Below are 24,229 nucleotides of genomic sequence, written 5' to 3'. Positions count from 1 at the left end.
TACATGTGGATTGGGAAAATCAAATTGGCAGATGTAACCTTGAGGAAGAATTCAGAGTGTCTTCAGGACAGTTTCCTGGAACAATATCAAAGAGAAAATACTGGAAAATCGCAAAAGGTCTGGCAGCATCTGTAGGGAGAGAAAAGAGCTAACGTTTCGAGTCCAGATGACCCTTTGCTTTGACAGAGAAGTTAAACAAATATTTTGCTTCAGTCTTCACGATGAAAGACACTAATAATATTCCAAAAATACTAAATAGTCAAGGTGCAAAAATGTGTGTCTGTGTGTGGGGGCGGAGGGCGGGGGGGGGGGGGGGGGGGGGGGGGAGTGCAAAATAAATACAATAAGGATCACTACAGAAAAAATATTAGGGAGACTAATGGGACTAAAGACCAATAAATTCACTGGTCTGATGGGTTGCAGCCTAGGGTATTAAAGGATAGAGGATGCACTGGTAGTAATCTTTCAAACATTCTTAAATTCTGCAACGGTCCCAGAGGACTTAGGCCAGTTAGTTTAATACTCGTCATTGGGAAAAAGTTAAAGTCCATTATATGGAACGTAATAGCAAAGCATTTTGAAATATAATCAGAGATAGCATAGCTTTATGAAGGGGAAATCACGTGTCTGACAAATTTATTAAAATTCTTTGAGGTGGTAATTAATTAGCAAGATAAATAAAGGTAAACCAGTAGATGGAATATACTTCGATTTAAATAGCATTCGATAAGGTATCACACAAAAAACTACTTAGACAAGAGCCCATGGTGTTGGGGGTAGTATATTGGTATGGATAGATTGGCTAACATTCAGATAGAAGACAGAGAGTTGGGATAAGAGGGGAATTTTCAGGATGGCAAACTGTAACTAGTGGAGTGCCACAGGGATCAGTGCTGGGGCCACAATTATTTACAGAGAAAGTAAGATTTAAAAAGCGCAGGAGCTGCGAGTCAGAGCGGAGATTTTAAAAGATCGCGGCCTAGTTTTGGGAGCCGTTCAGAGGAGGAGGAGCAGTCTCTGTCAGGGAGAGAACCTGAGAACATCTAAGACACTCAGAGGGTAAGTAAGTGATTTTTACTCATTTTTACTTTTATACCTTTTTCAAATTGTGTGTGTTGGGGGGAAAATGAAGTGACATCACAGAAAAGCTGTGACCTGAGTGGCTGGTTGGGAATCTACACTAAATTAAAAAAATTAAGCATTGGTAACTAATTAAACATAATTACTTAATTATAATTTAGAGGGGTATCTAAGCCAGAGATCGGAGAGTACTATATTTAGCTTTCGCATTTATATTAGAAATCTAGTGCTAGGAAACAGATAGTTAACAGTAACTTTAAAAAAATAAATACATTTTTAAAAAAAACTTTTAATTTTAATTAATTGACGCAATGTCAGTTAGAGAGGTGCAGAGCTCTGATTGTGAGATGTGGCAGGTCCGGGAGGCTTCCAGCGTCCCGGATGGCTTCATCTGCAGAACGTGCACCCAACTGGAGCTCCTCACAGACCGCATGGTTCGGTTGGAGCAGCAATTGGATGCACTTAGGAGCATGCAGGTGGCAGAAAGGGTCATAGATCGCAGTTATATAAATGTGGTCACACCCAAGGTGCAGGCAGAGAAATGGGTGACCATCAGAAAGGGCAGGCAGTCAGTGCAGGAATCCCCTGTGGTTGTCCCCCTCTCGAACAGGTATACCCCTTTGGATACTGTCGGGGGGGATAGCCTATCAGGGGAAAACAACAGCAGCAGCCAGAGCAGTGGCACCACGGCTGGCTCTGATGTTCAGAAGGAGGGTCAAAGCGCAGAACAACAATAGTAATAGGGGACTCTATAGTCAGGGGCACAGATAGGCGCTTCTGTGGACGTGAAAGAGACTCCAGGATGGTATGTTGCCTCCCTGGTGCCAGGGTCCAGGAAGTCTCCGAACGGGTAGAGGGCATCCTGAAGGGGGAGGGCAAACAGGCAGAGGTCGTTGTACATATTAGTACTAACGACATAGGCAGGAAGGGGCATGAAGTCCTGCAGCATGAGTTCAGGGAGCTAGGCAGAAAGTTAAAAGACAGGACCTCTAGGGTTGTAATCTCGGGATTACTCCCTGTGCCACGTGCCAGTGAGGCTAGAAATAGGAAGATAGAGCAGCTAAACACATGGCTAAACAGCTGGTGTAGGAGGGAGGGTTTCCGTTATCTGGACCACTGGGAGCTCTTCCGGGGCAGGTGTGACCTTTATAAGGACGGGTTGCAGCTAAACTGGAGAGGCATAAATATCCTGGCCGCGAGGTTTGCTAGTGTCACACGGGAGGGTTTAAACTAGTATGGCAGGGGGGTGGGCACGGGAGCAATAGGTCAGAAGGTGAGAGCATTGAGGTAGAACTAGAGAATAGGGACAGTGGGGCACTGAGGCAGAGCAGACAGGGAGAAGTTGCTGAACACAGCGGGTTTGAGATTAGGAGGAACTTCTTCACCCAAAGGGTTGTGAATCTATGGAATTCCTTGCTCGGTGAAGCAGTAGAGGCTCATTCATTAAATGTTTTTAAGATAAAGATAGATAGTTTTTTGAAGAATAAAGGCATTAAGGGTTATGGTGTTCGGGCCGGAAAGTGGAGCTGAGTCCACAAAAGATCAGCCATGATCTCATTGAATGGTGGAGCAGGCTCGAGGGGCCAGATGGCCTACTCCTGCTCCTAGTTCTTATGTTCTTATGTCTGGTGGCCTGAAGTGCATATGTTTTAATGCAAGAAGTATTATGGGTAAGGCAGATGAACTTAGAGCTTGGATTAGTACTTGGAACTATGATGTTGTTGTCATTACAGAGACCTGGTTGAGGGAAGGGCAGGATTGGCAGCTAAACGGGATAGAGGGGGATGTAAAAGGGGTGGCGGAGTTGCACTACTGGTTAGGGAGAATATCACAGCTGTACTGCGGGAGGACACCTCAGAGGGCAGTGAGGCTATATGGGTAGAGATCAGGAATAAGAAGGGTGCAGTCACAATGTTGGGGGTTTACTACAGGCCTCCCAACAGCCAGCGGGAGATAGGGGAGCAGATAGGTAGACAGATTTTGGAAAAGAGTAAAAACAACAGGGTTGTGGTGATGGGAGACTTCAACTTCCCCAATATTGACTGGGACTCACTTAGTGGCAGGGGCTTAGACGGAGCAGAGTTTGTAAGGAGCATCCAGGAGGGCTTCTTAAAACAATATGTAGACAGTCCAACTAGGGAAGGGGCGGTACTGGACCTGGTATTGGGGAATGAGCCCGGCCAGGTGGTAGATGTTTCAGTAGGGGAGCATTTCGGGAACAGTGACCACAATTCAGCAAGTTTTAAAGTGCTGGTGGACAAGGATAAGAGTGGTCCTAGGATGAATGTGCTAAATTGGGAGAAGGCTAATTATAACAATATTAGGCGGGAACTGAAGAACCTCGATTGGGGGCAGATGTTTGAGAGCAAATCAACATCTGACATGTGGGAGGCTTTCAAGTGTCAGTTGAAAGGAATTCAGGACCGGCATGTTCCTGTGAGGAAGAAGGATAAATACGGCAATTTTCGGGAACCTTGGATAACGAGAGATATTGTAGGCCTCGTCAGAAAGAAAAAGGAGGCATTTGTCAGGGCTAAAAGGCTGGGAACAGACAAAGCCTGTGTGGAATATAAGGAAAGTAGGAAGGAACTTAAGCAAGGAGTCAGGAGGGCTAGAAGGGGTCACGAAAAGTCATTGGCAAATAGGGTTAAGGAAAATCCCAAGGCTTTTTACACGTACATAAAAAGCAAGAGGGTAGCCAGGGAAAGGGTTGGCCCACTGAAGGATAGGCAAGGGAATCTATGTGTGGAGCCAGAGGAAATGGGCGAGGTACTAAATGAATACTTTGCATCAGTATTCACCAAAGAGAAGAAATTGGTAGATGTTGAGTCTGGAGAAGGGTGTGTAGATAGCCTGGGTCACATTGAGATCCAAAAAGACGAGGTGTTGGGTGTCTTAAAAAATATTAAGGTAGATAAGTCCCCAGGGCCTGATGGGATCTACCCCAGAATACTGAAGGAGGCTGGAGAGGAAATTGCTGAGGCCTTGACAGAATTCTTTGGATCCTCACTGTCTTCAGGTGATGTCCCGGAGGACTGGAGAATAGCCAATGTTGTTCCTCTGTTTAAGAAGGGTAGCAAGGATAATCCAGGGAACTACAGGCCGGTGAGCCTTATTTCAGTGGTAGGGAAATTACTGAAGAGAATTCTTTGAGACAGGATCTACTCCCATTTGGAAGTAAATGGACGTATTAGTGAGAGGCAGCATGATTTTGTGAAGGGGAGGTCGTGTCTCACTAACTTGATAGAGTTTTTCGAGGAGGTCACTAAGATGATTGATGCAGGTAGGGCAGTGGATGTTGTCTATATGGACTTTAGTAAGGCCTTTGACAAGGTCCCTCATGGTAGACTAGTACAAAAGGTGAAGTCACACGGGATCAGGGGTGAGCTGGCAAGGTGCATACAGAACTGGCTAGGTCATAGAAGGCAGAGAGTAGCAATGGAAGGATGCTTTTCTAATTGGAGGACTGTGACCAGTGGTGTTCCAAAGGGATCAGTGCTGGGACCTTTGCTGTTTGTAGTATATATAAATGATTTGGAGGAAAATGTAACTGGTCTGATTAGTAAGTTTGCAGACGACACAAAGGTTGGTGGAATTGTGGATAGCGATGAGGACTGTCAGAGGATACAGCAGGATTTAGATTGTTTGGAGACTTGGGCGGAGAGATGGCAGATGGAGTTTAATCCGGACAAATGTGAGGTAATGCATTTTGGAAGGTCTAATGCAGGTAGGGAATATACAGTGAAAATGTAGAACCCTCAAAAGTATTGAAAGTCAAAGAGATCTAGGAGTACAGGTTCACAGGTCACTGAAAGGGGCAACACAGGTGGAGAAGGTAGTCAAGAAGGCATACGGCAGGCTTGCCTTCATTGGCCGGGGCATTGAGTATAAGAATTGGCAAGTCATGTTGCAGCTGTATAGAACCTTAGTTAGGCCACACTTGGAGTATAGTGTTCAATTCTGGTCGCCACACTACCAGAAGGATGTGGAGGCTTTAGAGAGGGTGCAGAAGAGATTTACCAGAATGTTGCTGGTATGGAGGGCATTAGCTATGAGGAGCGGTTGAATAAACTCGGTTTGTTCTCACTGGAACGAAGGAGGTTGAGGGGCGACCTGATAGAGGTCTACAAAATTATGAGGGGCATAGACAGAGTGGATAGTCAGAGGCTTTTCCCCGGGGTAGAGGGGTCAATTACTAAGGGGCATAGGTTTAAGGTGAGAGGGGCAAGGTTTAGAGTAGATGTACGAGGCAAGTTTTTTACGCAGAGGGTACTGGGTGCCTGGAACCGGCTACCGGAGGAGGTGGTGGAAGCAGGGACGATAGTGACATTTAAGGGGCATCTTGACAAATACATAAATAGGATGGGAATAGAGGGATAAGGACCCAGGAAGTGTAGAAGATTGTAGTTTAGTCGGGCAGCATGCTCGGCACGGGCTTGGAGGGCCGAAGGGCCTGTTCCTGTGCTGTACATTTCTTTGTTCTTTAACTAGGAAGGATTTAATTGAGGAGAGGTTGAGTAGATTGGGCCTGTACTCATTGGGGTTTGGATGAATAAGAGGCAACCTTATTGAGACATATAGGATTTTCCAGCGGTTTGACAGGGTTGCTTTGCCTTGTGTGAGAGTCTAGGACTAGAGGGGCATAATCTCAGAATAAGGGGTCACCCATTTACAACAAGATTTGAAGAGGAATTTCTTCCCTCAGAGGGTAGGGAATCTATTAAATTCTTTACCGCAAAGCTACAGAAGATATGTCGTTAAGTATGTTCAAGGCTAAGGGCAGCACGCTGGCGCAGTGGTAGCACTGCAGTCTCACGGCGCCGAGGTCCCAGGTTCGATCCCGGCTCTGGGTCACTGTCCGTGTGGAGTTTGCACATTCTCCCCGTGATCGCGTGGGTTTCCCCCCCACCCAACACAAAGATGTGCAAGATAGGTGGATTGAACACGCTAAATTGCCCCTTAATTGGAAAAAATGAATTGGGTACTCTAAATTTATTTTTTAAAAAGTATGTTCAAGGCTGAGATAGACAGATCAATAAGGGAATCAATGGTTATGGGAACAAGGTAGGAAAGTGAAGTTAAGGATTATCATTATCAGATCAGTCATGATCTCATTGAATGGCGGAGCAGACCTGATGAGCCAAATGGCCTCCTTCTTCTCCTATATCTGATGGTCTTATTCCATGAGATGTTTACACAATTTGATTTGATTTAGATTTATTGTCACGTATACTGAGATACAGTGAAAAGTATACTTCTGCGTACAGGCCAAGTAGATCGTTCCATACATGAAAAACGTAGGACAAACGATAAATACACATCACCATTGAAGGGGGTGTCCAGAGATGAGACCTCTTAAACCTGAATAGCTAGGATAATTCTAGGATAGTTCTACATAAATTAATTTATTAAGGATTGAGATTAATCATAGAAAGTATACCCAGTAATCATTATTAACCATTAAACCTGTACTTTAGGACATAGCGGTGATAATCATGCAAACTCTAGCTGCAAGCAGTGGCCACAATGAATGATGGCATTTAAGCTAGCTAACTTGACCATGTTTTTAAAGGGATTGTGTAGTCAGCAGTTTACATAGTCAACTTAGTAAACAATTAGGGTGGGGGTAGTAGGGACGTTGTTTTCTGTTTTTTGTTCTTTTAGGTGTTTTGCGTGTGTCAGCCCGTTGTTTAAGAAATGTTAATGTGTTAAACTGTGAAAATTACAAATGCTTCAATAAAATATTTTCTGAAAAAAAACTTAGGAAACAATTTTTATCAGTGGCTCCAATATCCTGTCTCAAACAATCCATGGAGTAAAGAGGAAGCTAGCTTTCCTGCCCCTGGATGAACAATGAGTTGGGCAGGAACCGACTGCGATACAAGATTGGCAATGTCCGAAAAACAACGTTAAAATGGACACGAGTTCCTGGTAAACAACAGATGACAGGATGGGATTAAATCATGAGCTGAGCACAAGTCATCAGTTTGTTTAAAGTAATTTTACTGGATAATATGGAAATGAGAGCTTCAAGGATTGGATCAAGTCCAACTGGGGTGGGCTATTGATTTTTTGAAAATCGTATAATTGATGAGTTTTTATCAGTGTTTAGCAGATCGATTTTGGCATGTATCCAGATCCATCTCTTGTGTAAACGAAACCAAGCTGGGGATAATAAAGCCGTCTTAACCAGGTTGCGTATCTGCTCTGTTTATTAATCTAAGCCATAACAATGAGGGAGGAACACCACATAAAGGCTGGCTCAATACTCAGGCCTTGCAAATGCTCCTACAACCATTAGAGCATTATTCTGTTTAATGGCTCTTTTCTATCAGCGTGTCAACATATACTCAAAACCCGCCGCTTTCTGTCAGTATCTGACAAGTGTATTTGCTGAATTTGTCTGGATTGGCGTACAGTGAGACTTGATGATAGAACATAACTATTGATGGCATTTGTTCTTGTGAAGCAATTCCTTAACTAACATAATGAATCACAAAATAAAAATACAACAGCAGTAACTGATAAGGTTCAATGCACAGAAAGGGATAACAAGAAACACATTATTGAATGCAGTTGTGTAATACATTCTTGCTCATCTTGTGCTAACCAAAAACCATACAAACTGGTTTGATCTCTTTCAAAAGATGCAACCTTGGCAAAGCAGTACTCTCCAGTACTGCCCTGGAGTGCCAATTGGATTCAGTACACAAGCGGTGGAGTGGGATGTGAAGCTACTTTGCCTGAGGAGAGAGTGAAACCAATTACTGATTTTGAATGTCTTGTAAAAGATTAAACAAAGCAGAACAGGAGTCAGTGCATGACAAAACACGTACAGCAGATAAGGTGGTATAACGCAACTTTGTGGTCAAATTTTCTAACTCATTGAATTTATAAATCACGCCATTAAAGAGCAGAAGGCAAAGAGGTAAACCAAACTATATTTGTATTGAACAGTACAGATGATTTCAGAAAGCTTCTGATAAATTCCCACAAAATTAAAACACATGAGATTGGGTAAAATACTGACATGGATTGAAAATTGGTTAGTAGACAAAAAACAGAGAGCAGGAATAAATAGATCTTTTTTGAAGTAGCAGGCAGTGACTAGCGGGGTCCCGCATGGATCAGTTCTTGGCCCCAACTATTCACAATATACATAAATGATTTGGATGAGGAAACCAAATGTAATATTTCCAAGTTTGCTAACGGCACGAGTGTGATGAGGAGGATGTTCAGTGGCTTCAGGGTGATTTAGACGTGTTAAGTGGGCAAATTCATGACAGACGCAGTATAACATGGATAAGTGCAAAATTATCTACTTCGAATGGAAAAACAGAATGGCAAGTTGAAATGGTGATAGATTGGGAAATGTTGATGTACAAATATATTTGGGTGCCCTTGTACACGCTTCACTGAAAGCAATCATGCAGGTGCAGCAAGTAGTTCGGAAGGCAAATGGTATGTAGGCCTTCATTGCAAGAGGACTTGAGTACAGAAGCAACAGCGTCTTTCTACAGCTGGACAGGGCTTTGGTGAGACCACACCTGGAGTATTCTGTGCTGTTTTAGTCTCCTTATCTAAGAAAGAATATGATGGGCATAGAGAGATCGCAGCGAAGGTTCACCAGACTGATCCCTGGGATGGAAGAGTTGTTGTAAGATAATTGGGTTGACTGAGCCTTTTTTCACTGGAATGTAGAAGAATGAGAGGGGATCTCATTGAAATGTATACAATGCTGACAGGGCTGGACAGACTGGATGCAAGGATGTTGTTTCCTCTGGCTGGGGGATCTTAGAGAAGGGGTCACAGTCTCAGGATACGGGTAGGCCATTTAGGACTCAGATGAGGAGAAACCTATTCAGTCAGAGGATGTGAACCTGTGAAATTCTCTCCCACAAAAGGCTGTGCAGGCCAAGTCACTGAATATATTTGTGGAAATCAGATAAATTGCTAGACTCTAAAGGCGTTAAGGGGTACTGGGATAGAACGGGAGCATGGTGTTCAGATAGAGGATCAGCCATGATCATATTGAATGGCGGCGCTGGCTCGAAGGGCTGAATGGCTTACTCCTGCTCCTATTTTCTATGTTTCCCACCTACCCTGATGGCCAGGAAAGTCATTAGAAATTAAAATTTGATTGATTCTATAATGGTGGCAATCCATTCCACTGGTCTACCGGCCAACCAGTTAAGCAAATTAAAATTTACAACCAATGTTACCACTTTATCTGAAATTATATTTTTGCAAAGATTTGCACAGATTTTCTTCACCACAATTATCAGTTAACACATTTTTTCTTTACAAGAGTACCCAATTATATTTTTTCCAATTAAGGGGCAATTTAGCTAGCGTCGTCAATCCACCTACTCTGCACATATATACATAGAAGATAGGAGCAGGAGGAGGCCTTTTGGCCCTTCAAGCCTGCTCTGCCATTTATCATGATCATAGCTGATCATCCAACTCAATAGCCAAATCCTGCTTTTTCCCCATAACCTTTGATCCCGTTCGCCCCATCTTTGGGTTGTGGGGGTGAGACCACCACAGACACGGGAAGAACGTGCAAACTCCACACGGACAGTGACATGGGGCCGGGATCGAACGCGAGTCTTCAGTGCCGTGAGGCAGCATTGCTAACCACTGCGCCACCGTGCCGCCCATCAGTTAACATAATTGTTAAAAGAAAAATAATTCTCAGATGTAGGCATTGCTGGAAAGCCCATCCCTATTTGCATAGGTGGTGGTGGACAATTTCTTAAAGCACTTGGCATTGAGTAGTTACTTGGCCAGTTCCTATGACAGCTAAGAGTCAATCAGGTTGGTATGGAAACAGACACACCACAGACTGTTCAGAAATTCCTTATGCAACTTTAAACTTTAATAACTTGGGATGTATACATGATAGAAGCTAATAATAAATGGTATTTGAAAATATTATTCATCATGCTTTTTCGTATTTATGTTGTTAAGGGTTTCATATGCACTAGCTGGAACACACAGTTCACCTTTTCGTCTGCTGGCATTTCTGATCAGTTTCAGCAATTAAAATAAAAAAAATTTAAAATTGATATAGCATTAACAACATTAATGTTAAAAACTTTATAAATTATTATTTCATATGCTTCTATCGTGTATGCATTCAAATTATTCAAGCTTAAACCTGCACACGGACTTTATACGCACCCTGTATAAACCAGATGGGGTAAAGATGGCAGGGTTCATTCTCTGAAATACATTAGTAAACCAACTGGATTTGATAATAATCCAACAGCCTCTTGGTTACTTTTACTAGTATCTGGTTAGTTTAAACCTGACCTCAAATTCTTTAACTACCATGATGTGTTTAGTCCAAACCCCTGAAGTAGCGGAGGTGGTAGAGGCGGGCACGATAGCATAATTTAAGATGCATCTAGACATATATGAACGGACGGGGAACAGAGGAAAGTAGATCCTTGGAAAATAGAAGACAGGTTTAGATAAAGGATCTGGATCGGCGCAGGCTGGGAGGGCCGAAGGGCCTGTTCCTGTGCTGTAATTTTCTTTGTTCTAGTAGTACAGTAACATAACCACTGCACTGCCATAAGTAGGATATTAGTCATGTCTAACACATTTTTTTTTAAAAATGAGAGCGCCCAATTATTTTTCTCCAATTAAGTGCCAATTTAGCGTGGCTAATCCACCTAACCTGCACATCTTTGGGTTGGGGGGGTCGAAACCCATGCAGACACAGGGAGAATGTGCAAACCCCACACGGACAGTGACCCAGGGCCAGGATCGAACCCAGACCCTCAGCGCTGTAGGCAGCAGTGCTAACCAGTGGGCCACCGTGCCACCCTATGTCTAACATATAAATGTACATTCAATAAGTGGAGGGGTACGGGATATTGAACAAGGTTTGAAAATTCTACTGCACTGCGTGCAAATTTTATTCGGGTGTGCAGACTGGAATCATTTTGTTTTGAAAGCAATTTGGAGTAGATTTGTATCTTTGTGGTCTGCGCATTAATCCGGCAAGGGTAAACTATTCGCTCCATTTTGAATAAGGCTGATTTTTGTTCCATTGAAACACAACTTCCGATTAGTCACCAGTGAGCAAGAAAAAAGTATTTCCTGAAATTTAACAACTTCCACAGGATTATTTCAAATTTTTATTTTCATGCCGCATTGGCTCATAAATATAAGTTCTGAAAATTATTTTTTTAATGTTTCGAATGCCAAAACATTAAAGCCCAATTACTTCATCTGGCTTTGTCAAAACCTGTTCAGAAGGGTGCAGAAGATCATTGACAGTGGACTACGACTTACGCAGTGCACAGCTATGAAGCAGTCTTGTTCTGCTGATAGGTCTATGGGAAGGTATGTATCAGCAATTTAATACACAATGCATACTAACCTGCATTTGAATGACATATTTCAATGCATGATTCATTGTTAGACTCAGGAGTTGTTGACTCACTCACACATAGGATTAAACTCAATTTTATGCTTGGTGATTCCATTTTTCAATTAAGCCACTTTGTTTGGTAAAGTAAGATGCTTGATTGGACAATGACAATCCAAATTCAATACACGTCACACCCTTTCTTATATTGGGTATCACCATTTCCTGTCATACCCAAGTGGCATCTCAATAGAATGTCCATTATTAAGTGAGGAGTTAATTGTCATCAACTACCCGTCAAGCCAATGGCATATGCTATACAGCTGGTAGAGTTGTAGAGCTTCTCATTGCCTCATATCATTGCCATACCCTCATTTCACTTAGTTTTCATGTTTGAGGTAACATTTCAGTAACAATTGGCTCTGATAACATGTGGGATCTCGCTGTGCATCCCTGCGTTAAGTCCAGTTGATGTGGAGGATGAAAATTCACCTGGAACCCAGCTATAACTTTCATCTTTTTTTTTTAAAGTTATTGTTTTTACCCATGTTTTTACACATTCCCTAGGAATATTCCTTTATAGATTGTTTGGGTCACATCTTTTATCAAAAGAATTGACATGTCACAATCTAAAAGCCTGCACCTTCAACGATGCAGCATTTTGTCTTTTTCAGAGGTTTCAGACTAGATTATATGTTCAAGTCTCTGTAATGAGACTTGAACTCACCACTTTCAGACTCAGAAGCACGTATGCTGCCGCTGAAGTATTACATACTGTCCACGCAGTAAATAATCTGATTAATTCCTCAAATGTGAGTTGAGGGTGACTGCCATTGACACCAGGCAGCATTTGATCAAGTATGGGATCAAGGAGCCCTAGCAAAACTGGAATCAATAGGAATCAGGAGGAAAAGGCTCCACTGGTTGGTGTCATTTCTAAGATGCATTGCAGCAATTCACCAAGATTCCTTCAACCTCTACCACCTAGATGGACCACATAGGTGCATGATCGCCTGCAGGTTCCCCACCAAGCCACACACCATCCTGACTTAGAATTATATTGCCAACCATTCACTGTTGCTGGGTCAAAATCCTGGAACTTCCTTCCTAATAGCCCTTTACGATTAGCCAAAGGGTGTCTTTCTGTGATGTAAAGCTCTTTGACTCTACAGTACTGTGTGTTTCACCATTACATGGACTGCAGTAGTTCAAGAGGTAACTCACTACCACCTTCTCAAGGGCAGTTTGGGATGGGCAAAAATAAATACTGGCCTAGCCAACATCCCAAGAAAAGATGTTGGCATTGGATACTTCCTCAGGAAACTAAGGAAATTCGGCATGTCCACATTAACCCTTACCAACTTTTACAGATGCACCATAGAAAGCATCCTATCTGGCTGCGTCACAGCCTGGTATGGCAACTGCTCGTCCCAGGACCGCAAGAAGCTTCAGAGAGTCGTGAACACCGCCCAGTCGATCACAGGAACCTGCCTCCCATCCATTGACGCCATCTACACCTCCCGCTGCCTGGGGAAAGCGGGCAGCATAATCAAAGATCCCTCCCACCTGGCTTACTCACTCGTCCAACTTCTTCCATCGGGCAGGAGATACAGAAGTCTAAGAACACGCACGAACAGACTCAAAAACAGCTTCTTCCCCGCTGTTACCAGACTCCTAAATGACCCTCTTATGGACTGACCTCATTAACACTACACCCTGTATGCTTCATCCGATGCCGGTGCTTATGTAGTTACATTGTATACCTTGTGTTGCCTTGTTATGTATTTTCTTTTCTTCCCATGTACTTAATGATCTGTTGAGCTGCTTGCAGAAAAATACTTTTCACTGTATCTCGGAACACGTGACAATAAACGAATCATAGATTATCATAGAATTTACAGTGCAGAAGGAGGCCATTCGTCCCATCGAGTCTTCTGTACCAGCTCTTGGAAAGAGCACCCTACCCAAGGTCAACACTTCCACCTTATCCCCATAACCCAGTAACCCCACCCAACACTGAGGGCAATTTTGGACACTAAGGGGCAATTTAGCCTGGCCAATCCACCTAACCCGCACATCTTTGGACTGTGGGAGGAAACCGGAGCACCCGGAGGAAACCCACGCAGACACGGGGAGAACGTGCAGACTTCGCACAGACAGCGACCCAAGCCGGAATCAAACCTGGGACCCTGGAGCTGTGAAGCAATTGTGCTATCCACAATGCTACAGTGCTGCCCCTTAATCCAAATCCAATCCAATAATAGAAATGTTCAGAGGGAATATGCAAACAATATTTCCTCCCCCACAAACAAGATGTCGCCAGTAAAACCAGTAACTACTCTTTTGAATCAGATGGAATTTCTAGCAAGGCTAAATAAACTAAAACAAATAATTCTCATGAGGTAGATGGTACTCACCATTGGAGCCTGGTGGGGGGGGGGGGGAGGCGGGGGAGGAGAAATAGTGGGCAGGGTGATGATGACAATCATAAAGAGCCCTTGGATACTGATAAGATAGGAGCAGATTAAGTTGGTGTCTCCAACTAAATAGGGTGAGAAAATAGAAAGAGGTCACTCCAGATCGATTGAAGGATGAAATAAGTTATGATTTGAGGACCTCCCCACAGCCAAAGTATTTCAATGTAGAGAGTGAACATGAAAATATCTGCTACAACTTTCTTCCAGAGCAAATACCCCACAATGTGAAGGATAAGAAGGGACACCAAGGCAAAGTGGTATACATCGGTGACCAACTTATTCGACAGGATTATCCGGCGAGGCCACTGCCTGGTATTGCATGCACCAGGGATGTCGTTTCGCCATGTGATTTGGACATTTAAATCACATGAATGCGCTGTGCCATCTCCCCCCCCCCGGCAGCACCTACTCTAGCAGACCCCCATGCCAGAGTGTCTCAAACATTTTCTACGTAAATCTGACCATCCTGCAGCACTCATCCAGGCAAGTGGAGAATATTTCATCATATTCCCGACTTGTGCGTGGCCGATTGTTCAACGAGAAGGAAGAGACAGTGAAGACTGACCTCAGGCCATCGAAAACCAATTCTCTCCCTGTCCCCCCCCCCCCCCCCGAAGAGACATCCACCTCTGATCCCGCCGGCTGATGACGCGTGCGCTGGAGATCCCGCGAGATCTGGATGACGGGGCGGGGAAACGGCGACCGCGCACGAGGAATGGCCCCACCCCTAGCCCGGCCCGCGGGCCCCACCCCCAGCCTGGCCCGGTCCCGCCCCGCATTGTGCGGATTCGCCTTCATTAACTGCTCGGTGGGAGCTGGGGCCTTCTTGCTGTCCGCACCGAGAGGACTGAGTTCCGCACAGCGTCCCCCAGCAGAGAGCGGCTTCATCTCGGTTGTCATGTCCCGGGCGGAGCGGGCACTCGGTCCGAGCTGCTGCCGCTGCCCCCGGACTCGCCGCCGCCGCTGACGAGATGACCGTGGCTGTTTTCTTCGGCTGCACTTTCATCGCCTTCGGTCCCGCGTTCGCTCTCTTCGTCTTCACCATCGCCAAAGACCCGCTCCGAGTTATCATCCTGATCGCCGGGTAAGCTGAGCCTCCAGCCTCGCACTCCGTCAACTGCGCCAAATATTTATTGTCCCTTAATTTTAAAAAACCCACCGGTCCCAGGCGGATGTTTACCGAGCCGGGCTTTACTCTGGCGGCAGCAGAGTGGACACCGGGTTGTCCGTCCCGTCTCGCACCACCAACGGTCAATTTTCAGGATCAACACAACTGCATCCGAGCGTGACTTCTTTCACCATTCCCCTGCCCTCCACCCATTCAAAAAAAAAATCTTGATCTTGGTGCCTGTGAAACCAGAGTTGCTCCTGCTCTCCAATCTGCCCGAGATTGCTTCACTGGCCATTAAACTTTTAAAGAGCAAGCCCATTGAAAATGGTGAAACCGCAAGGGTGGGAATTGATTAATATTCGGGGTTCGAGCTACACCGGAATCATTGTCACTTTGGCAGGCAGGAGCTGTGAAATCTGTGTCCTTCACCCTTTATTTTCTCTAAAATCCCCTTGAGGTCAGGGTTCCTGCATCCCAGATTCAATTTTTGTCCACCTGAGTTTGGAACTCGCCGACATGGCAACGAATCAAACCATTTTCTACCACTGTGATCGATTGGATTGGATTAGATTTGTTTATTGTTACGTGTACCCAGGTACAGTGAAAAGTATTTTTCTGCGAGCAGCTCAACAGATCATTAAGTACATGGGAATAAAAGAAAATACATAATAGGACAACACAACATAGTGTTAATGAGGTCAGTCCATAAGAGGGTCATTTCGGAGTCTGGTGACCGTGGGGAAGAAGCTGTTTTTGAGTCTGTTCGTGCGTGTTCTCAGACTTCTGTATCTCCTGCCCGATGGAAGAAGTTGGAAGAGTGAGTAAGCCGGGTGGGAGGGATCTTTGATTATGCTGCCTGCTTTCCCCAGGCAGCGGGAGGTGTAGATGGAGTCAATGGATGGGAGGCAGGTTCGTGTGATGGACTGGGCGGTGTTCACGACTCTCTGAAGTTTCTTGTGGTTAAGGGCCGAGCAGTTGCCATACCAGGCTGTGATGCAGCCCGATAGGATGCTTTCTATGGTGCATCTGTAAAAGTTGGTAACTAAAGCAAACTATTCTCATAGCAAAGAAACCCGCGACATTATTTTACTATTTAATTAGGGATCTAGGAGACCCAAATGCTGAGAATGTTAGACTGCCAATATGACGAGCGAAACTGGGGCAGATTGAAGTTTGCACAAACTCTTTTCTCCCCTATTTAGGAAACCCATTGCTGACTGGTTAGTTACTTACTGTTCCTTCATGTCAGCCTCTCATTGGCCTCACCCGTTGCTTATTATTTTGTTTCTTATCTAATTTTTGGATATGTGAGCTGTAACATTTGAAACCACTGAGTTCTGATCGGCAAAGATTTTAATACTCTAGCAACATCGTTTTTGATTTAAGCACCATTATCGGAAATTTAAGGTGAAATGAAGTCCAAGGAAGATTGTTTTTGTTTAAAATACTCGACCCCTGCCCCCTCTCCAGGAGGTGATTTCTTTCCGCGTTGGGATTAAACTTGTTTAGAATGTGTGATAATTGGACCAAGTCATGTAAAAGTTGTTCAGTCCCCATTTAAGAATTATCCAATTTCAGTTATAAATTTTCAGGTGGATATTTATAATGGAAACCGGTTCTGTCAACTTGTCATGTTGCCCTTGCTTCAACAACTTGCATTTTTACAGCATCTTTAACCTAGAAACTGTCCCTAGGCACTTCCCAGAGGTGTAATGAGGACAATTGATGTTGAGCAAAAGAAAGAGAAAGCAGAAGGGTATGATCAAATGTTTTGTCACAAAGGTAAGTTTTGGGGAGATGATTAACAAAAGAGCGTGAGCTGGAGGAATATATGGAGGTAATTCCAGAAAGCACAACAGGTAATGATGGGGCAAAATGAAATGGGGATGTGCAAGAAGCAGAGTTAGCGGAATGGAGAATTTGGCTGTAGCATTGGAGGAACTTGCAAAGATAGAGAGAAAAAGATTATTGAGTTTTGATGTTGCCACAGAAGGGCATGGAAGCCAATGTAGAGCAGTGAGAACAGGGGTGGGATGAGAGGAACTTGGTACATGCTAGAATTAGGAATTGACAGTTGGGTGAGCTGAAGCTTACTGAGGGATCAGTGATCACTCGGGAGAGCATTGGGGCAATTATGTCTGATGACAAAGGTACAGATGCAGATTTCAACAGCAGGTGGATCGAGGTAGGGACAGATCTCGGTGATGTAAAGTAGAAGGAAAATAGGAAGTCTTTTTGATGGAGAAGACGAGGGTTAAAAACTCAGTTCAAATAGGAGGCAGTGATCAGGCTCGTTCAGCCCAAGGTTGGGATGGGGATGAAATCGTAGGCAAGAACCTGGAGTTTGTGCCAGAAGCAGGGACGATGCTTTCATTATTTGTTTAGCTGGAGGAAATTGCAGCCTATCACAAGACTGGATGTTGGACAAGCAGCCTCCAGGAAGGTGGTGGACTGGTTGAGAAGGGATATTGTAGATATTGACCCAATGTCTGAATCATGACAACAAGGAGTACCATGAAGTTGGGGGTGGGGGAAGTGGAGGGTGTGAATGTGGATTCTTGGGAACTCTGGAGGTGGCAGTGGATGAAGAAGAAAAAAAAAAAAGCCTCTGCTGGAGATTCTGTGGCTTCAGTTGCTTGGTAAGAACAGAACCAAAGGAAGACACAAGAGTTGGGCAGCGGCAGAGCGACATTAGAGATGTATGAGATTGGCTGTCAAAGGCTGCAGTGGGGTTGAGGATGGATAATGCCCACATACTCATAGTCGTATTGAATGTCATTTGTGCTATAACTTTTTCAATTAAAAATAAATAAATTTAAAGTACCAATTTTTTCCCCACTTAAGAGGCAATTTAGTGTGGCCAATCCCCCTACCCTGCACATTTTTGGGTTGTGGGGGTGAGACCCATGCAAACAAGGGAGAATGTGCAAACGCCACACGGACGGTGACCCGGGGCCGGGCTCAAACGTGAATCCTCAGCGCTGTGAGGCAGCAGTGCTAACCACTGCTCCACTGTGCCTCCCTCATTTGTGCTGTCATTAAGGCTGCTGTGGAATGAGCAATAACCTATTGGATGGATTTAAATAGGGACAGGTGAGTGATATGTGTAAATTTGCGAAGTTTTAAAACATTTATTCTTGGGATATGGGCGTCGCTGGCTGGGCCAGCATTTGTTGCCCATCCCTAATTGCCCTTGAACTGAATGGCTTGCTAAACCATTTCAGTGGGGGCAGTTAAGAGTCAACTGTATTGCTGTGAGGGTCTGGGGTCACATGTAGGCCAGACCGGGTAAGGATGGCAGATTTCCTTCCCTGAAGGACATTAGTGAATCAGATGGGTTTTACGGCAATTGGCAATGGTTTCATGGTCATCATTAAACTTTTAATTCCAGATTGAATTCAAATTTCACCATTGCCATGGTTGGATTTGAACCTGGGACCCCAGAGCATTATTCTGGGTCTCTGGATTACTAGTCTAGTGAAAGTACCACTATGCCACCGCCTCCCAGTGACGGCCCATTTAGGGCCCTCCAAAGGGAAATGGAGGTGAGTAGGACAAGGACAGAGGAAGTGAGTGAGGGTGGATTCACTCTGGAAGGGTGATGCCCCGGTTAAATCTAACCTGATTGTGATGTCAACCAATCAGACCATAGAGCATTCCATGGAAAATAATTGCTTTTTTTGGATCTGTAAACAAATAAATCCCTCTGTTGCAGAAGGGTGTGCGTTATGTGATGATCTCTAGTGCTTCAGTGAGCACTGTGGATACTCTGTATGTTTGTGATCCAAATTTCAGTCGTTGGAGTTCGCACCAAGGTAATAGAGAAAAGGGGTGGAAATACTTAATACGTTTAGCTCCATTTTACTTTATGAGAAGCAGTGCTCTTTTATTTTTGTTGCTTGTGATATTTGAGTGATATGAAACTAGCCTGCTGTTTTCAAATAGTTGGCAGTACCAGTTCTCAAATACATGGCATGTTGTGATTTTTCAACATCTATAATGAGGAAAGTTTAAAAAATGCAGACGAGGGTAACTGAAGGATCTAACCCAATATATTTGAAACTGCAGTGAAATGCATACATGATTTGTTTGAAAAAAATGGCCACAGGAAGCATGCAGCAATGCAGTCTTAACAGGAGATTCTAGATCTTATTGCCCACTTGTCATGAATGCTTAAAGGTCATCAACCTGAATTGCCAACATTGTTTCGCTCTCCACAGATGCTACCTGGCCTGCTTAGTATTCCCTGCTTTTTAAGCCCTCTGGCTATGTAATGTTCCAGGATACTAGATTTTGTGTTTGAGATTAATGTTGTATGCGATGTTAGTAATGAGTATAATCCCCATTATTTTTGTGAAGTGAATGTTGGTTGATGTAATCCAAAGGAAAATACTTCCTTTCCATTGTCAAGCAGCCATATGAAATACCCGAACCATTAAGAGGTGAAGTATAGCCGTTAGTGTAAATTAGTACAATTTTAATTAATATTGGGTATATAGAATGGGAACTGCGTTAAAAAAATATTTTGAATTGAAACAAAAGAATGTCAAAAGAATATTTTCCCCACACCCACTAGGATCAAAATAATCGGGCAGGTCTCTCTATAGGTCAGTCATTCCTGATTAACTGTGTCCTCATAAACAGATAACCAGTTGTAAATTTTTCTGTTATCTATGTCAATTTACCAGTTAACATTCATTAAATCATTTACTTGGAGGTGACTCATTCTTTCCCCCCATCCCAACCACCACTTTGTGTGATGTTAATATGTGCACCAAAGAGCATTCTAGGAATTTATCCAGGTAATTTGTTCTGATCAGGAGTAAATAACACGGAAGTGGTCACCTGTTGTCGAACCACAAAGAGTGCACATAAAGAAATATTAAACAGCCAATTATATTTCTGATCAATTGCAGAGTTAGTGAATGTTGAGACAAGTATCTGTTGGTTGGTTAGATGTGCAAGAGACATGAAGTATATTTGCATCTTCCACCATTTAACTGAATAGCTACAGGAAAATTAGTTAATTCTTTTGCTAATATAGTAAAACACAGCAGCTTAATCTTTGAAGAATTTTAGAAGATTTTAATTGCAACAGTAAAGGAACTATAAAGTAAAAATCATTTAAATGTCTGCTGTAACATTCTGGTGAACGGAAAATTAATAATGAATGGTTAGTAAGACAGCTGGAGTTAGAGGTCAATAGATCAACTTTGTCCATAAGACAGCTGGAGCTAGGGCTTAATAAATCCAGTATCCATTAAGTCACCATACCAATTGAAGTGATACCCATATCATGGAAGCACAGTTGAGTGGCGGCCTGATTCAACTATCTTTGACAAAAGCTGAGTGTACAATGTGCAAACAAAGCAGGTTTATTCAAACATGTGGTTTAGCAGGTATCCAATTTATATTGTGCAATAGGACGGTGCCATTAAATTTCTTCAGTGTTAAACGCATTAGAAACTTTCCCAGTTCACTCTGGTTTTCCTGTAAGATTAATTGTTGGAATTGCTGTGAGACGTGCTTAGAATAGGTCATTTGCAGAAATGCCTCTGCAGAAGTACTACTGCATCAGAATTGCAGAGGTTCCTATGATCTTCTAGTGAGTTGATCAGAGGAAAAATTGTTATTCAGTGGGCACCATCACTATAATCAAGCTAGTGTGCTGTATATTTTGAGCAATTGTATCCTGAATAAACTATATTAGCTAGAATGGCTGACAACAGTTAAAACAGACTAGTGTTCAGTCAGTCTAATGTTTGTTGCTCTTTTTTTCAAGTAGCAATCAATCCCCTGTGCACTTCAAAGTGTCACATATGTAGTTCCCGGCAGACAGGATAGACCTCTTCCTTGATTTAAGAGAAATTATTTAGCAGCAACATTGAATTGAATCCTAAAACCTTTTATAAAAAAAAATGTTTTTATTGGTGTTCACATTTTGTGTATTACATTTCAGTTTGTAGGTTAAGGGTTGAAAAACCGAGCATAATACCAAGTAAAAGGAACAACCAAGGAGAAATTAAAATTACAAAAGAGTTAAACCAAAGAACAAAAAAGAAAACAGAAGCAAACAAAGTTCACTATAGATATTTACACTTGTCTCCCCTCACTTTGTGGCCATGGTCCTCATTTGGCCAACCTGCCTCAGTTGTACTCTCCAGTGTAGCCTGAGTGTGTATCAACTGGCATGTTTATTTTATTTTATTGTATTTTTTGTTGTTCACTTTGGTTTTCCACTTGACCTCTGGCCTGTCCCCTGCAGATCTGTCCTTGTGCCTTGCGGTCTCTTATTTTCACAATAACTTCATTGCAGTGTTAATGGAAGCCTACTTGTGACACTAATAAAGATTATTATTATTTTTTGTGCGCTTTCTCTCCCCCACCCCCTCATCCTCTCCCGCCACCGTTCTCTCTCCCACTCCCCCTTTCCTTTATGTTCCGTGGTTTTCTTAGCATATAAAGTGTAAGAGGTTAGCTAGGTGAAAAAGTTGGTCCCTTTTAAAGATAAATTTAGAGTACCCGATTCATTTTTTCCAATTAAGGGGCAATTTAGCGTGGCCAATCCACCTACCGTGCACATCTTTGCGTTGTGGGGACGAAACCTACACCAACACGGGGAGAATATGCAAACTCCACATGGACAGTGACCCGGGGCCGGGATCGAACCTGGGACCTCAGTGCCGTGAGGCAACAGTGTTAACCACTGTGCCACCGTGCTGCCCTAAAGTTGGTCCTTTTAAGGAACCAAACAGAAATATTCATGTAGAACGAGAGAATATACCAAAAGCATTAAATGAGTACTTTGCATCTGTCTTTACAATGGAAGTAAATGATGTGAACATTAAGATGAGATGAAAATTATGGGATATACTAGTCAGAAAGGATCTCTGATTGGGAATCCTAGGATTCTAAAAGAAGCAAAGGGGGAAATAGCAGAAGCATTCGTCACTATCTTTCAATCCTTTTTTGTGTACAAAAGTAGTGCCAGAGAACTGTAGAATTGTGGGGTGGGACTTTCAAATTGTTCCCACTGGTAGGATTTTCTGGCCATTCCTGCAGCAAGATCTTCTGGTTGTTGATTCAACTCAGAAGGATAAGGGTAGCAGGGGATGGGAACACCACTGCCTGCTGGTCTTCCTTCCAAACTGCATACAATCCTGACACTGAAATATTTCACTGCTCCTTCACTGTCACTGGGCCAACATCTTGTAATTCGCTCCCTGACAGTACTGTGGGTGCACCTACACCATAGGAACTGCTGCGGTTCAAGAGTTGACTTGCTACCACCTTCCCAAAGGCAATTGGGGATGGACTTTCTCCCAGTGTCTGTGGGGGTTTCCTCCTGGTGCTGTGTTTTTTTTAACCATAGTCCAAAGGTGTGTAGGTTAGGTAGATTGGCCATGTTAAATTGCTCCTTAGTGTCCAAAAGGTTAGGTGGGGTTATGGGTAGGGGCGTAGGCCTAGATAGAGTGCTCTTTTGGAGAGTTGGTGCGGTGACAAGATGGGCCGAAAATCCTCCTGCACTTTAGGGATTCTATGACAATCAATGCTGGCCTAGCCAGTGCCATTTGCATCCTGTGAACAAATAAAAAGAAAACATGGAAGGCTGGTCATGGTAATGTAGTAGAGGTTTTTATATGGATTTCCAGGGATAAACTATTCCCTTGCTGAGAGGTTTAGATGTGAAATCATTATCAGACAGTGAGAATGTTTTCGCTCAGTTGTTGTGATCCAGAGTGCTCAGTCTGAAAAGGTGGTGGAAGCTGGATTCATAAGTTATTTTTTAAGCAAAGTGAGTGGATACTTTAGGAGGTGGAACTTAATGGATAAGTGGGGGTGCATAACTAAGCAGAATGGGGTTCTTCTGTAAGTTTCTATGAATTTAGTTTCTAGGAAGTTTGCAACAGCGATTGTGGATGGGCTATATTGTTCCCCGATTTGTTGGTTCTTCTTTGCAGGGTAGTACCTATTTGCTACCTGTTACTTACCCCCCTATATATCCAGGATAATTTCCTATTCATTAACTTTTCAGCCATCAGTAAAGTAGCAAGATAAATGTACTGCCAAAGTGCTGATGCCATTGAAGGCAGTTGTTTGTACCACAAAAAGGATTGACACTAAAATTATCTTTGACATCAATATAAACATTTGCAGGCTGAGGCGACTCTGTTTTTCATCACAGTCAGGCTGAATTCTACTTACTTTGTTTCGGCCTTTGGGGAAGGAATTGGCTCTGGTAATGTTTTGGCTGCAACAAAAGTAGTGAACAAAAGTCTTTGCAACAAATGTGCTGCTGCTGAATAGTTGGTATGTACAGATTTGGTGCCATGGAAACTACCGGAATATAGATGGAATACTTTCAGTAGCAGTAGGAACTGTGTTTGGTAAACCATTTGCCACTTTTTGAAATGGATTTACAAGATGAATTGAGCAGTTTCGGAATCCAAGGTTTTCATATCATCAATAACGTTCAATGTATTGAAATTTACCCCTGAAAAGTGTGTTAATATAGTTAGATGAAAGAAGTGAATTCTGCAAGGATCAGATTGAGGACCAAAAGTAATTTGGGGGGGGGGGGGGGGTGGGGGGTGGCGGCAACTTCTGTGGTGAGATTTGTCACGCCTGATCAGGACCAGAAGAGTTTCAGGCGCAGAGACAGTTGCACAATTCATGCAAAATTGGAGTGACAGGAAATAATGAGTAGCAGATACCGGTTGTTTTTCGAGCTAGAGGAAGGCTTGTAGTGAAATTCCCCAGGGGACAGTTTTGAGAGCCCAGCTCTTCCTAATGTATATTAATGACATAGATTTTGGTATACAAGGCACAATTTCAAAATTAGTGGACAACATTTTAAAACCAGTCTCTCTCATGTTATACTTGGGTAGTCCAGACCATGGAATCCTGCTGTCGTGATAACTGTATTGCTTGTGATTTTACTTGACCTTGTGACTTCCATTTTTTCCAGTCTTACAGAACACAAGCCACACGTTGGCCCAAAAGTTTCACTGAGCTTGTATGTGTGTGGAGTATAGAAAGACACCTTTCAATCCACCCAAAAGCATTTAGTCAGGGACTTACCTTTCCAGTGTTGTAATGTTTAGAAAATGGCAGCCAATTTGCACACAGTCCCACACACACATCACCATCAATAACAGCTTGTATTTGTACAGTGTC

At 43.3% G+C, this 24,229-nt stretch overlaps 1 protein-coding gene and 1 long non-coding RNA gene across 2 annotated transcripts in view; one reads left to right on the top strand and one right to left on the bottom strand.

Annotated features, from left to right (window-relative positions):
• Window positions 1–7,274: 7,274 nt before the first annotated feature.
• On the bottom strand, window positions 7,275–14,589 carry LOC140409090 (uncharacterized). The gene is made up of 3 exons (XR_011940277.1): window positions 14,507–14,589; window positions 13,882–14,006; window positions 7,275–7,823 (listed from the first exon to the last, which is right to left on the bottom strand). It is a non-coding gene; the product is annotated as an uncharacterized lncRNA (long non-coding RNA).
• Window positions 14,590–14,704: 115 nt separating this feature from the next.
• The window catches only part of LOC140409088 (gamma-secretase subunit Aph-1b-like), a 139,246-nt gene continuing 129,721 nt past the window's right edge, over window positions 14,705–24,229 (top strand). Inside the window, exon 1 of the mRNA XM_072497194.1 lies at window positions 14,705–15,025. Coding sequence (XP_072353295.1) covers window positions 14,913–15,025 — 113 coding nt within the window. The 5' untranslated portion in view covers window positions 14,705–14,912. The remainder of the gene's footprint in view (window positions 15,026–24,229) is intronic.

Source organism: Scyliorhinus torazame, chromosome 3, assembly GCF_047496885.1.
Source record: "Scyliorhinus torazame isolate Kashiwa2021f chromosome 3, sScyTor2.1, whole genome shotgun sequence".
Taxonomy (NCBI): Eukaryota; Metazoa; Chordata; class Chondrichthyes; order Carcharhiniformes; family Scyliorhinidae; genus Scyliorhinus; species Scyliorhinus torazame.
The sequence above is the reverse complement of the archived record's forward strand: the minus strand, read 5'-3'. Positions and strand labels throughout refer to the sequence as shown.